We start from the raw sequence: 15,089 nt of genomic DNA on the forward strand, positions 1-15,089 counted from the left end.
TACAGGGTGTGCATTTATAATTAACGCTAGATATATGTAATGCAACCCCCAATAGGATTTTATACGGGCTAAAGTTACCTGCAACACCTTTCAAACCAAAACACAAAGAAACTTCAAAGTTTCGGGGCCGGCCACATTAAAATATCAAATAGGACAAGCCAACAATTCCAGCCCACCCACAGCTCTGCACTATGCATTACTATTCGCGCGATCTCGTGGACCATGTGAAAAAGCGACGAGTCGGTGATCAAAACGCGCAAAAAAGCTACGGAGCTGAAACCCCACTTCCCTCAACCGAAGCGAGCTGGCCACCAAAGAAACCGTGCCCCTCCGCTTTACTGCCACTCGCTTTCCCCAGATTTAAAGACGAACCGCGTCCGCGTCGTACCTGAGATAGCTGTATCAAGCCAATTGCCAGCCCTCAACTGAAGCATCCTACACACTTCCCTCTCTTCAACGTTCCCCCAAATCCGCATAGCTATAAAAAGACCGGCTTTGCTCCTCATTCTCTCAACCTCACTTCCATAATCAAAATCTCCCTCCAAACATTCTCCTCCTCTTCTTGCTTTTACTATTAACTCCAGCTGCTATGGCGTCATTGCTGTTTGCTGTACTAGCATTGTCTTCCGTAGGCATCGCCGTTGCTGGCAACTTCAACGACGACTTCAAGATAACTTGGGGCGATGGCCGCGGGAAAATAGTCGACAACGGACAACTCCTCAGCCTGTCTCTCGATAAGGCCTCGGGCTCGGGCTTCGAGTCTACGCACGAGTATCTATTTGGCAAGATCGATATGCAGCTCAAGCTGGTCCCTGGAAATTCTGCCGGCACCGTTACTGCTTATTATGTGAGTTTTCTCGACCCATCGAATTCTAGGATTTAAGATACCTGATCAGCTGCATCTGCTTACTCATAGGCTAATTAATGGTCACGTATGCTTGCAGCTTTCATCACAAGGGCCTACCCATGATGAGATCGACTTCGAGTTCCTCGGAAATCTCAGCGGAGACCCGTACACATTGCACACTAACGTGTTCACTCAAGGGAAAGGCAACAGGGAGCAGCAGTTTCATCTGTGGTTCGATCCCACAAAGGATTTCCACACCTATTCCATCCTCTGGAACCCATCACACATAATGTAAGCAATTATGACCGCTAAAACTCTGTTGTATGTAGGTAGGTAATAAGAGATCAATTGCTCACCGTAGATTCATATTTTCGGTTTCAGTTTCTCGGTTGATGGCATCCCGATCAGGGACTTCAAGAATATGGAATCAAGAGGCGTCGCCTTTCCAAAGAGCCAGCAGAGACTTCAAGAATATGGAACCAAGGGGAGTCGCCTTTCCTAAGAACCAGCCCATGAAAATCTACTCTAGCCTCTGGAATGCTGATGACTGGGCTACAAGGGGAGGACTAATTAAGACTGATTGGACTAAAGCTCCGTTCACTGCATCGTATAGAAACTTCAACGCCAATGCTTGTGTTTGGTCTGCTGGTACCTCCACCTGTTCTTCAAAGAAATCTCCAAGTGCGTCACCAAGCAATGCATGGTTGAATGAAGAGCTGGATTCAACAAGGCAAGAGAGGATGAGATGGGTGCAGAAGAATTACATGATCTACAACTATTGCGCTGACTTGAAGAGGTTTCCCCAGGGCCTGCCGCCAGAATGCTCTATAGCTTAAAATTTTAAATTTGGGATTGTAAAAGAAGGAAACCAAACTCGCGTACAGTAATTAGTTGATTCTTTTATTTGTTTACCTATTATATAATCTGATACTTTTAGTCCCATTGCTTGCACTGGTGTGATACATGAATTTTGGTGGTTAAGACTAGGCTCTTGTTGGTGTTTTTTAAGAAATAAATGAAACTTCTTTTATATCCTATGCACATACTCTTGCATGATTAGGTGTGTGTAGTATCTCTATCTGCATTAAAACACAACCAAAAATGATAAAACTCTTGATTCTAACTCAATATTATCCAAGCCACTTAACAAAATAATACACTATAATTTACAAGTTTTATCATTTTTTTAATAGAGCCAGAAAAGATCTCTATATGTGAAGTGTCTGATAAATGTTCAAATCATTATCGGCAAGAACCCAACCCCCTCCCCCCAACCCCCCCAAAAAAAAAAAGAAAAGAAAAAAAAAAGATATGAACAATATTTTAAGATTAATTTTTTTTTTACTTTAATTTGAATAGCAAGCAAAGGGGGAAATTTTTTGCTACAGCGCAATTAAGTTTAGTATAGCATAAACAGTATTTAAGTTTCAAAATTGTGTTTTTGCTCTCAAGTCAAAAAAGTATTAGATGTTATTGTATCGTTCTACAACACATTGATATCACGAGATAACCACATTATGAGTATAAACAATTGAGAAGCACTTACTTCTAGACAAGAGAGTCTTGGGGGGTGTTTGGCTACTCCTCACTAACACGGTTAAAATCTTAACTAGGTTAGTTGTAAACCAAGTAGGGGATGGTTTAATCCTAACCTAGATAAGAGCCTAAATTGTGAACTAAGAAAAACCAAGTTTAGAGTTGGCCCAAATTTATCCAAACAACAATTCAACCCTTTAAGTAGATAAACTCCACCAACTTGGATGGTGGGAGAGTTGCCAAACACCGCATAATAACGATAATAAAGCAAGTTTAGAGATAATAAACAGCTCACCCTAATTAATACGGATTAGTATCCTCTTCACTACAAAAAAATAGTGGAGGGACCACTACATAATCACAACCATTGATTATCTAGTTGATGGTTGTGATTTTTTTAGTGCAAATTAGGAATGAGTGCGATACACGGGGGTATGGTAAATGTTAAATTTAGATTGTATCATAACCGTCTACTAAATAATCAACAATTGAGATTAAAAGTAGCGGTCTCTCCACTACTTTTTTGTAGTGGAGAGGATCCAAATCCAATTAATACATGGTGTATTTATAGTTAACGCTAGATATATATAATGCACCTCGAATAAGTTTTATATGAGCCCAGGTTATCCGCAGTCGTGCTTAACTTTCAAACCAAAACATAAGAAACTTTCAGGGCCTGGTTGAAATATCAAGCAGGACAAGCCAATTCCATCCCATCAACAGCTCCGCACTTTACATTACTATTTGTGCGATCTCGTGGACGATGTAAAAAGCAGCAGTCGGTGATCAAAACGATGCAAAAGCTACAAAATTGAGAATCCTCTTCGAACTGAACATGTCGAGATATATGAACTCGACGAGATGCGGGATCATAACAACGATAACCTCGATGTTCCGAACTAATTCCTAAATAGACACAGAGAACAACTCTAGGAGACAATTTATCACGTTTGTGAGATGGCAGAAGAACGAAACATCGATAACCAAAAACACGGACTAGATCATAACGGGAAGGATGAGTATAAACACGACTGTGAGGAGTAGCACCGGAAAGAGAGATAGATGGAGTGATATTAATGACATGAGTAGCAGTGAGAATGGTCTCAGCCCAGAAACGACGAGGAACAGAGTAAGAAATGAGCATGGATCAAGTAGTATCGAGAATATGACGATGTTTACGTTCTGCAATACCATTTTGCTCATGAGTGTAAGGACATGACTGTTAAAAGATAGTCCCATGAGAGGACATGATAGAGCGCATGGTAGAGGATAGGTACTCTTTGGCACAGTCAGAACGAAAAACTTTAATACGAGCTTGCCATTGAGTGAAGATCATCGCAGTGAAGGCTTGATAAGCAGCAAGTACGTCAGAGCGAGTTTTAAGTAGGTAGACCCATGTATAACGAGAGAAATCATCGATAAAACTAACATAATATAAGTAGCCAGATGAAGAAGACAGAGGAGCTGACCCTCAGATATTAGAATGAACCAAATCAAATAAGGAAGTGAAAACAGATGTACTGGTTGAAAACGGTAGAACAGCGAATTTAGCCAATTTACAACCAGTACATGACTCAATATGAGAACGAGAGGATACGGGACCAAATACTCCGGACTGGATAAGACTTTTAGCCTTTTATGAGACACATGACCAAGTCGTCTATGCCACAAATCTGCAGAAAGTAAGGTAGAGGATTTTAGACTTACAGAAGCAACAAGAGAACATGGACGTATGGACTCTGGAAGGTGAAGATATTCCAGAAAATACAGTTTGTGTCTCCTCCGATTGGTCCCAACAGTCTTGCCCGTCTGTAGATCCTGCACAATACAACTATTAGAAGAAAATGAGACAAGTAAGCCATCCATACATAAGGAGCTAACAGAAATTAAATTCAAACATAATTGAGGAGCCACATAGACGGGGTCAAGAGTTATACGACCAGATGAGTCAGTTTGTGGGGTGATAGAACCATACTGAGTGATAGACAAAGGTTGTCCAGCAGCCGTGTAGATAGGGGGAAGAGAAGAGGAAATGAAGACAGAAGATAAGAGGAAAGCATTACGAGTCATATGAAAGGAACAGCCAGAGTCAAAAATCCAGAGATTATTCATACCAGAGACCGAATGGTTGGCTGAAGAACCAGCAAGACGCATACCAGAGAGTTGTGCAGTAGATGTAGAGGCTCTATGCTGAAGAGCATCAATTTGATGGCGAATATCAGAGAGTTGTGCAGCAGATGGAGAGGTGGTATGCTGAAGAGCTGCAATTTGACGGCTAATATTTGCAGTAGCTTGAAGAACCTTAATTTGACGGCGAATATCAGAGAGTTTTACAGCAGATGGAGAGGTGGTATGCTGAAGATCCGTAATTTGACGGCTAATATCTACAATAGCTTGAATGATAGGGTCTGAAGTGGTAGATGACATAACATTGACCGGTAATTCTAGTGCACTAGAACATCAGGACTGAGGGGATCGCTGACTACGACCAGTTCTTGAGGAACATAACTCAGGATGAAGCTGAAAACATGTCTCAAAGCGGTATTCCTCCTTCTTGCAATAGGTGCAAAAGAGCTTAGACCGAGCCTGAGAAGCAAGTGCCAATGAAGAGGTCATAATAGCAACAATTCAAAGTTCAAGATAATAATCCTTGAACGAAATCGGCGACCAAGGTGGCCCGAAGATCGGCCGGATCTAATGCTCACGTCGGAGACCTACAACGGATTAATACCGATGTTGAGATGTTGAGACGTCGAGATGGATTGAGACGACGATGCCATTTGTTTGAGGCCGAGAGACGGCTTGAAAAGACGATGCCGTTAATTTGAGACCGAGAGATGGTCTTGAAAAAATGGTTATGTCGTAAATTTGAGATCAAGAGATGATCTTGAAACGGCAATGCCATTAAAATAGATCCCGAAGGTTTAAAATAGAACCCGAAGGTTAGAATGAAACCCGAAGGTTTAAAATATAACCCCGAAGATTAAAATGAAACCCGAAGGTTAAACGAGAACGCGAAATGTGTTAAGAAGCTGCAAAGCGGCAATGTCAGGAATGCAAAAAAAAAAAAGATGTTAAACGAATGCAAAGCAACAATGTTAAGATTTGGCTAAAAAATGCAGAAGTGTTAAAAAATTGTTTATTCCTAGCTCTGATACCATGTTAAAGTAAGAGAGAGAATCTTGGGTAAATTTTCCTTGAGTTGAATATTGAGCGTACACATATATTTATACAAGTAGAGGAGGTTGAGCTATGTTCTCACAACCAATGTAGGACTAAAACTCACTATAATACACTATATCAACACTCTCTAAGTGAATGGGTATGTTCCTGAAGCTACAAATTCTTTTTCAAATAATTCCAGATACACTTCCAAACTAGGAGAGTTTATTCTCACTGAACTCTAGACGACATGATTTCTTTCATTTGGTTGAGATATCTGAGGATCACATGAATATAAATTACTTTTTGTCGTCGATTTAAATCAAATTGCGCTTTTAATTGAGGGGGAAAAGTAACATTATCTGTGGTTCGGAGGTGTAATAATAAAATAAATTTGGGAATGCAGTTGGCTACACCATCACAGTACATGGGTTGTATCAGCATTTAATCCTTCCTTAATCACTGCAATTTGAGCTAGTAGTCTGCCTTATGGACTTTAACAGTGAGATTTACAGTGAATTTTTGGTGAACCACAAATCTACGGCAGCTTCATGGCTTAACCTGAGTCAGGCTTTTCTCAACAAATCCAGCTAGAATTGGTTGTAAAGTGTACGTGTGGGTCTGCATTGGGCTTGACAGGGTTAGGCTAGATTCCCATCAAGCCCCAGCTTACTTAAAAACAATGAAAAATGGCAAATAACCTATAATCATTTAAATTAGTTTATAGAACTTGTGGCAAGAGTTAATGGTACCTGGTGATTTAAGCTGAGTCGGTGAATCTAATCCATGCTTGACATCAGAAGGCATATAAAAATAGGCAATAAAGAAACCTGAGCTCAACTTTAGTGCCAATGGGCCAAACAAAACCACGTGATGCAGAAAGACCCGCGTCTTCTTAAGTAATTGCCACAGCTGTCACAAGACTGTTGCCAGCCTCCAACTTGAAGCATCCAATACACTTCCTAAAGCCACAACATTCATACTCTGCTCTGCTATAAGAAGACCACCATCTCCTCCCCTTTTCCTCACTCCTATCACAATTGTGCTTAATACATTCTCTTCATCTCCTCAGCATCTCTAATCTGTTAGGTCTTCCCTACTGAATTCAGCATGGCATCAGTCTTGTTTGCTCTACTAGCATGCTCTTTGATAGGCATTGCTTCTGCTGGCAACTTCAACGATGACTTCCACATCACTTGGGGTGATGGCCGGGGAAAGATCGTCAATAAGGGGCAGCTCCTTAGCCTATCTCTTGATAAGGCCTCAGGATCTGGCTTCGAATCTAAGCATGAGTATCTCTTTGGCAAGATTGATATGCAGCTGAAGCTAGTCCCTGGAAATTCTGCTGGCACTGTCACTGCTTATTATGTAAGTTATCAAGTCATGGAGTTCTCAGTTTGCAAATATTGATAAGGTGTATTGCTTAAATAGGACTAATGGTTATAAATGTTTGCAGCTTTCATCACAAGGGCCTACCCATGATGAGATCGACTTTGAATTCCTCGGAAATCTCAGCGGAGATCCATATACATTGCACACTAATGTGTTCACTCAAGGGAAAGGAAACAGAGAGCAGCAGTTTCATCTGTGGTTTGATCCCACAAAGGATTTTCACACCTACTCCATACTCTGGAATCCATCACACGTAATGTAAGCACTAAGCAATAATTTTTTCTGTGTATAGTTAGATAATAAGCATTCAAATTCTAACCATAGATTCAAAATTTCTGTTTCAGTTTCTCAGTTGATGGCATCCCGATCAGAGACTTCAAGAATATGGAACCAAGGGGAGTCGCCTTTCCTAAGAACCAGCCCATGAAAATCTACTCTAGCCTCTGGAATGCTGATGACTGGGCTACAAGGGGAGGACTAATTAAGACTGATTGGACTCAAGCTCCGTTCACTGCATCATATAGAAACTTCAATGCCAATGCTTGTGTTTGGTCCTTTGGTACCTCCACCTGCTCTTCAAAGAAATCTGCAAGTGCTTCACCAAGCAATGCATGGTTGAATGAAGAGTTGGATTCAACAAGGCAAGAGAGGATGAGATGGGTTCAGAAGAATTACATGATCTACAACTATTGCGCCGACTTGAAGAGGTTCCCTCAAGGCCCGCCGCCAGAGTGCTCTGTAGCTTAAAAATTTAAATTTGGGAGTGTAAAAGAAGGAAAAGAAAATCATGTATAGTAAATAGTAATTAGTTGATTCTTTTATTTATTTATGATATTATATTTATATTTTATACATACTTCACAAAGTGACAAATCCTCAACAACAACAACAACAACAAAAAGATGACTTTTACATTGTTCAGTCTGATTTCACATATAGATACTGTTGACGACTTAGAAATCTTAAGTGGGTCCATAAATGACTTAATATTAGATCACAATATGTACTGTGCAAGGAATCACTTTCCTACAATTCATTTTAGCTCTTTACGAACTGGTGCATAAGTTGATTCAGATCTCTTTAGCAAGGCTTGTTAGCTCAGACTCTATTTAAAGTAACCACAGATCTATTCAAAATCAAACAAAGAAGGTTGGTTTGTCTATACTTACAATCTTAATACTTTTTAGTTTGTCTATGATTTGTGCAGGTAATCCCCATAACAATGTTAATCCAAAATCCACATTTAGGATTTAAAATGTGCTGCCAATGCAAAATATGAACTTACACTGTCACAGGTGTTATCTATAAAGTGCAGAAACTTACTGTGGAGTTTTCTGCAATTGCAGAAACTTACTGTGGAGTTATCTGCAATTCCAATAGTTATTGGGAGTTCAGTGCAGTTTTAAAAGTTTTTGGGGCTTTACTACAATTTGCTGAAAGTTCTTGGGGTTTTCTGTAATTTAATCTTAAAATAACTAAGCTGAGTTGGTAAAACTAAAACAGAAATATTTTTATGTGTGAAAATTATTTAAAAAAAACTTGCTTATATGCTTGCTCTCCGTCCCCTTCTCCACACGCTATTCTTTATGATAATCACATACCCACCCCAACCTACATGCCCTCTAATTTGACGTGTAATGTACCAAATTAGCACTTTAATTTCAACAAATTAAGGTAATAAATCTATTTCCCAAAATAACATGTATAGTTCCCATTCCAAATCAAAAATTCATATGGGACTTCTGATTGCATTGGCATAAATTTAATCCAGTACATACAAAATCAGGAGGAAAGTACTAGAAAGCAATTATATAGGTTCCTAGTTAAATCAGAATTACATCTATTTATGGGAAAATTAAAATATTTAGCTTGTTAACTTACTAGAACTCATGATTGTGTGCCATGATTCAATTATTTTGCTTGGGCATATTCTTGAGCAACTAATTAGTATTTCACTCAGGTCGCACTTTGAAATATGAGAGAGAGGAGAATGCAAGTAAAATTGCTGACACACAGGAGAGTCTAGCTGATGAGTACATTGTTGAAGCTAACATTCTTTTAAAGTTAATTGCAGAAACACCTCGAAACTATATGGGTATAACCACATATATCCCGGAAACTATTTCATTAGCATTTATACTCACTGAAACCTAGACGATATTATTTCTCTAGTTTGGTGGAGACGTCATCTGAGAATCACACGACGATAAATACCTTTGGCTGCCTATCTAACTGCTAAAAACATGAACATTAAATTGAGGGAAGGTATCATTATCTGAGGTTCGAGGGTGCAAGTGATAATAAAATAAATTTGGAGATGTGGTGGTTATACCATCATAGTACATGAGTTTGTGTAATCATTTAACCCTACTTTTAGACACTGGAATTTGAGCCAGTGGTCAGCCTTATGGATTTTAACAGTGAGATTTACAGTTACATGTCTATCAGTTGAAAATCTACAATAGCTCCATGTTTAACCTGGGTTAGGCCTTTCCCTAAGTGTGTTTGACAACTTCAAAATAGAATCGGGCTAGACTAATTTTATTTTAATTAGGCCAAAGTTGAATCGTATAAGGTTAATTCATAAAAAAAACTAGTTTATGTTAAAATTCAGCAACTTCACATCTACCCCTCACCTACCTAACTATAATAACACCTACCATCAATAGCAATCACCTAACCCTAATAGTATTTACCTACCCCTAAACCAATGTTATTAATAAACCCCCAAAGTGTTTGTTTGAAATCATCCCAGTAACAGAGAGAGAGAGAGAGAGAGAGAGAAGAGAGAGAGAGAGAGAGTATTTGCATTTGAGAGTATAGTGTGTTTGTACCAAAAAAATAATAACAAAATATTTCTTGGTATCCAACACTCCTATCAACTCTACAAGTGGTATTAGAACCTAGCTTAGGGTGTGTGTATTTGTTTATCGTATGCTCTGTGACTGTCACCAAAGGTGGATTCTCCACATCAGAAAATAAGTCAGATTATCATTTACCCTTTGAAGGCACTGAGCACTATTTATGAGTATGATACTATTCATAAGTACGACAACTATTCACAAATATTATTACTGTTCACGTGAAATAGTTGAAGTTGCAGCTCATGTTAGAAGCAAGGCGGTCAGTGACCTGCTCTTTCCTACAGTGATCCTATCGGCATTCTTGAAGGTCGAAGTTCGTGTTCAGTCCGAGACTGTGAAGTTGGTTGGTCAAGGATCAGACTTGCGTGGAGATATTGAAGCAGTACCACGTCATGGTGATGGATTTGGCAAATACGACTGCTACACTCAAGAAACTCAAAGGTAATAACTATAACTACTGGGAGACGTGTATGAGGTCCTATTTACAAGGACAAGACCCGTGGGAGGTCATCGGGGGTGTTGAAACTACAACACCTTGGAAAACTAGCGAAACACTAGGAAAGTGGAACATCAAAGCCGACAAGGCTATGTATGTGCTGAAGACGACAGTAGAAGACGATCTCGTAAACTATATGCGAGATGCTAGAACTCCGAAGGAGGCATGAGATACGTTTGTGATACTCTTCTCGAAAAAGAACGATGCTCAACTTCAACTCCTAAAGAATAAATTGATAACCTTACAACAGAAAAATCTGACAATCAGCCAGTACTTTAAGCAAGTAAAATCACTCTGTTCAAATATTGCTCAACTAGATCCAGATTCTAAAGTATCCGATGCAAGTATGATAAAAGAATAATCCACGGTTTGAGATCGGAATGTCACAGACTAGTTGCTGCTACACGGGTAGTCGACTCAACCAACATTATTAGAGTTGGAGAGTTTGCTCGCTATACAGAAAACCCTAGCCAAACAAATGACCGCGTTTCAATAAAAAGCGAAGATGAAGCACTCTTCAGTAGCAAGGAGAGAGGCAAACCAAGAGGCGAGAGGAAATAGGAGTATGAAAATGCTGGTTCAAGGAGGCAGCCGGACGACCATACACCGACAGAAGACAACAACATGAGAAGCAAGGTGATCGTCGAGTAAGGAGACCTGACAGTAGCTGCTACAGCTGTGGGAAGAAATGACACTTTGCCAGAGATTGTCGCTATAAGAGAAGATCTGTAGAGAGCAATACTACAACATCGTGCAGATGTCAAGATGATGAAGAGGAATGAGATGCCCAAGAGTCCCTAGCCATTATTAAAGATGTACCAGTCGACGAAGACGAGGTTGTTGGTATGACACTAACCTCATTTGTAGAAAAATCCGACTCCACATTTGCATCGGTTTCAGATCGGAAAGAAATCAGTTATAATAAAGATTGGATCGTCGATTCTGGTTGTTCCAACCGCATGATGAGAGATAAGGGGAAGCAAGTTCGACAAAAAGGCTGTAAAGTGTATTTTTGTGGGGTATGACAGTAAAAGAAAATGATAGAGATGTTGTGATCCCACAACCGGACGGTGCTATATATCAATGAATGTTGTATTTGACGAAGCCTCATCTTGGTGGGCTTCACAAGAAGTTGCGCTACTAGATTCTAAAGATCTAGAGGATAGTCTACAAGAGAAGTTGGGGAGGATCAATCGAAGAAGACAAAATCAAGCTGTTCAACATCCTTAAAGGAGAATAATCCATGAAAAACCGGTATTTATTAGACAACGCCAAAAGAAGTGCGCCCAAGCCAGATAGAGGACATCGAAGAAGAACAAGAACAACTTCGAAGATCAACAAGACCCAGAAAGCCGAATCCTAAGTATGCTAATGCTGTCATTATGAAAGATGTGAAAGAGCCATCTACCTTTGAGGAAGCATACGAAATTACTGAATGGAGACGAGCAATGAAGGAAGAAATTCAAGCTCTACAGCAGAACCAAACTTGAGAGTTGGAGCCAAAGCCTAAAGATGTCAAACATATCTTCTGCAAATGAGTTTACAAGGTCAAGACTCGACCGAATGGGTCAATTGAGAAATACAAAGCACGCTTGGTGGCTCGAGGATTCTCGCAACAGTATGGACTAGTTTATGACGAGACATTCGGTCTAGTTGTCAAGATAACAACAGTTTGAGTTCTTCTAGCTCTAGCAGCCAGCAAGAGTTGGAAGTTTTGGTAGATGGAAGTGAAGAATGCATTTCTACACGATGAGGTGGATCGAGAGATTTACATTAAGCAACCTATCGGATTTGAGAGCAAGGAAAAGGAAAGATATGTTTGCAAACTAAAGAAAGCTCCCTATGTACTGAAACAAGCCCGAGAGCTTGGTATGGCAATATTAGTGAGTTCTTAATTCAAAGTGGATACCCTCTTTCTCCTGCAGATTCTAGTTTATTTGTCAAATAGACTGGCAATAGGCTAGCAATCGTGTTGGTATATGTGGATGACTTAATCTTAAGTGGAGATGATGAAGCAAAAATCCAGAGAACGAGGATAAATCTCTCAGTTAGGTTTCAAATGAAGGAGCTTGAGAAGTTTAAGCATTTTCTCGAATTGGAGGTCGACCGAAGGAAGGATGGACTATTCCTTTGTCAAGCAAAATATGCGAAGGACATGCTGCTCAAGTACAGGATGTTCAACTGCAAGTCAATCTCAACACTGATAGAGACAAATCTGAGACTGCGTGCACATGAAGGAAAAGATTTGGAAGATCCAACTATGTATCGACAACTAGTTGGAAGCTTGATCTATTTAACGATGACAAGATCAGATATTTCATTTACAGTTGGTGTCATGAGCTGATACATGCAGAAGCCAAAGAAACCTCACTTAGAAGCAATCCGAAGGATCCTAAGGTACATTAAGGGTACAATTAACTATGGTCTCATATATAAAAAAGGAGAAGAATGTGATGTCTATGGCTATTGTGATGCTGACTATGCTGGAGATCATAACACTCAAAGGTCTACTATCGGATACGTGTTTAGTCTCGGTTCAGCGACTACATCTTGGTGTAGCAAAAGACAGTCAATGATGTCATTGTCAACTATAGAGAAGGAGTATAGATCAGGAACGATGGCAGCTTAGGAAATCACGTGGTTTTTTCAGTTAATGAGAGATCTACATTAGCCCACAGACTACTTAGTAGCTTTACATTATGATAATCGGTCTGCAATACGATTGACAGATAATTCAGTTTTTCATGCTAGGACGAAGCACATCATCTCTTTCTTCGAGAGAAAGTTCTTCAAGAGGAGATCGTAATGAAGCCAATCAGGACAAACGAACAAATAGCTGACATATTCATCAAAGCGCTGAATATTTCAAAGTTCGCAGAATTTCAAAGTCAGTTTGGACTCGTGATAGAGAAGCCGTTGTTGAGGAGTGCTAAAATTCAGCAGCTTCACATCTACCTCCCACCTACCTAGCTACAGTAACACATACACTTAATAGTAATCACTTAACCCTAATAGTTTTTACATACCTCTAAACTAATGTTATAAATAACCCCCCAGTGTTTGTTTGAAATCATCCTAGTAGTAGAGAGATAGAGTATTTGTATTTGAGAGTATAACATGTTTGTACCACTAAAGAAATAATAACAACATATTTATTGGTGTCCACCACTCCTCTCAACTCTACACTCTATAAGTGGTTGTAGAGTTGAGAGGAGTGGTGGACACAAGAAATATTTTGTTATTATTTCTTTAGTAGTACAAACACGCTATACTCAAATACAAATTCTCTCTCTCTCTCTCTCTCTCTCTCTCGCTCTGTTACTGGGATGATTTCAAACAAACAGTTGGGGGTTATTTATAACATTGGTTTAGTTGTAGGTAAATACTATTAGAGTTAGGTGATTACTATTAAGGATAGGTGTTACTGCGGCTAGGTAGGTGGGGGTAGATGTGAAGCTGCTCCAAAAAAACTAGTTCAATTTGGGTTTGACTTATGCCAAACTAAAAACAAGATATTGGACCAGACTTGTAGCACACGAAGTTCTGTGTCGTTGCTAAACACACCCTAAACATGGATTGGGTTTGACATGGCTAGGCTAGATTCCCATCTAGCCCCAGCTTCTAAAAAACAATCAAGAATGCTGATAACCTTAACCTTTTAAGATAGTTTATAAAAACATGTGGAGAGAGCTGGGGTACCTGGTGATTTATTAAGCTGAGTCGGTGAATCTAATCTATGCTTGATATCACACACCAACACAGAAAAGCATATAAAAATCGGCAATAAAGGAAATCTGGCCTCAACTTTACTGCCCATGGGCCATAGAAAACCACTTGATGTAGAAAGACCGCGTCCTCTGAAGTAATTGCCTTAGCTGTCTCAAGTCTGTTGCCAGCCTCCAACTTGGAGCATCCAATACGCTTCCTAATCCCACAACAGTCTTCATATCGTTCTCTGCTATAAGAAGACCAGCGTCTCCTCCTCTTTTTCCTCACTCCTATCACTAGCGTTCTTAATACATTCTCCTCATACATCTAGTCTGCTTGCCCTCTGCTATGGCCCCAATCTTGTTTACTCTATTAGCATGCTCTCTGATAGGCATTGCTTATGCTGGCAACTTCAACAATGACTTCGACATCACTTGGGGCGATGGACGAGGAAGGATCCTCAACAATGGACAGCTCCTCAGTCTGTCCCTTGACAAGACCTCTGGCTCTGGCTTCCAATCCAAGCATGAATACCTTTTCGGCAAGATTGATATGCAGCTCAAGCTAGTTGCGGGGAATTCGGCCGGCACTGTTACAGCTTACTATGTAAGTTCTCAACTAATAGGATTCGCAATCATTGTATACTAACTAGATTATTTAGAACTAATTTTCATGTTGCAAACTTGCATGTATGTTTGCAGCTCTCTTCACAAGGACCTACACATGATGAGATTGACTTCGAGTTCCTTGGAAATCTCAGTGGAGACCCATACACACTGCATACTAATGTATTCACTCAAGGGAAGGGCAACAGAGAGCAGCAGTTCCACCTCTGGTTCGACCCTACCAAGGACTTCCACACCTACTCAATTCTCTGGAACCCAAGTCATATTATGTAAGTGATCTAAAATATTCCAGGCAATCATTTCCTTGTGAATCTCTTTACAATTAACTAAAACAAGATCCGAATGCTCACTGTTTTGGTATCGTTGTTTCAGTTTCTCAGTTGACGGCATCCCAATCAGAGACTTCAAGAATCTGGAATCAAGGGGTGTTGCCTTTCCCAACAACCAGCCCATGAGAA

General features: G+C 39.9%; 3 protein-coding genes across 4 annotated transcripts in view; all 3 read left to right on the plus strand.

Annotated features, from left to right (window-relative positions):
- LOC109840406 (probable xyloglucan endotransglucosylase/hydrolase protein 23) lies at positions 51-1,877 on the plus strand. 2 transcript variants are annotated; one of them, XM_020409046.1, is made up of 4 exons: positions 51-847; positions 945-1,138; positions 1,229-1,283; positions 1,318-1,877. In XM_020409046.1, the coding sequence occupies exons 1-4, from the start codon at positions 590-592 to the stop codon at positions 1,681-1,683; spliced, it is 873 nt and encodes a 290-aa protein (XP_020264635.1). In that variant the 5' UTR covers positions 51-589; the 3' UTR covers positions 1,684-1,877. The 2 variants fall into 2 exon arrangements, with proteins under 2 accessions (XP_020264635.1, XP_020264634.1); XM_020409045.1 differs by having other exon boundaries at positions 57-847; positions 1,229-1,300; positions 1,353-1,877.
- LOC109840405 (probable xyloglucan endotransglucosylase/hydrolase protein 23) lies at positions 6,520-7,789 on the plus strand. Its single transcript, XM_020409044.1, has 3 exons — positions 6,520-6,913; positions 7,002-7,195; positions 7,282-7,789. Exons 1-3 carry the CDS (start codon positions 6,656-6,658, stop codon positions 7,682-7,684), a joined length of 855 nt encoding a protein of 284 aa, XP_020264633.1. The 5' UTR covers positions 6,520-6,655; the 3' UTR covers positions 7,685-7,789.
- Positions 14,006-15,089, plus strand: part of LOC109842267 (probable xyloglucan endotransglucosylase/hydrolase protein 23) — a 2,066-nt gene continuing 982 nt past the window's right edge. The window contains exons 1-3 of the mRNA XM_020411164.1: positions 14,006-14,611; positions 14,707-14,900; positions 15,004-15,082. Of these exons, the coding sequence (XP_020266753.1) occupies positions 14,354-14,611; positions 14,707-14,900; positions 15,004-15,082 (531 nt within the window). The 5' untranslated portion in view covers positions 14,006-14,353. The remainder of the gene's footprint in view (positions 14,612-14,706; positions 14,901-15,003; positions 15,083-15,089) is intronic.

This window comes from Asparagus officinalis, chromosome 5, assembly GCF_001876935.1.
Source record: "Asparagus officinalis chromosome 5, Aspof.V1, whole genome shotgun sequence".
Taxonomy (NCBI): Eukaryota; Viridiplantae; Streptophyta; class Magnoliopsida; order Asparagales; family Asparagaceae; genus Asparagus; species Asparagus officinalis.

Excerpts from the sequence above, each read along its gene's own strand:
- LOC109840405 (XM_020409044.1), top strand. The coding sequence starts at position 6,656 with ATGGCATCAGTCTTGTTTGCTCTACTAGCATGCTCTTTGATAGGCATT. Across the intron at positions 6,914-7,001 it reads GCACTGTCACTGCTTATTAT|CTTTCATCACAAGGGCCTAC; the intron begins GTAAGTTATCAA and ends AAATGTTTGCAG. Across the intron at positions 7,196-7,281 it reads TGGAATCCATCACACGTAAT|TTTCTCAGTTGATGGCATCC; the intron begins GTAAGCACTAAG and ends TTTCTGTTTCAG.
- LOC109840406 (XM_020409046.1), top strand. The coding sequence starts at position 590 with ATGGCGTCATTGCTGTTTGCTGTACTAGCATTGTCTTCCGTAGGCATC. Across the intron at positions 848-944 it reads GCACCGTTACTGCTTATTAT|CTTTCATCACAAGGGCCTAC; the intron begins GTGAGTTTTCTC and ends GTATGCTTGCAG. Across the intron at positions 1,139-1,228 it reads TGGAACCCATCACACATAAT|TTTCTCGGTTGATGGCATCC; the intron begins GTAAGCAATTAT and ends TTTCGGTTTCAG.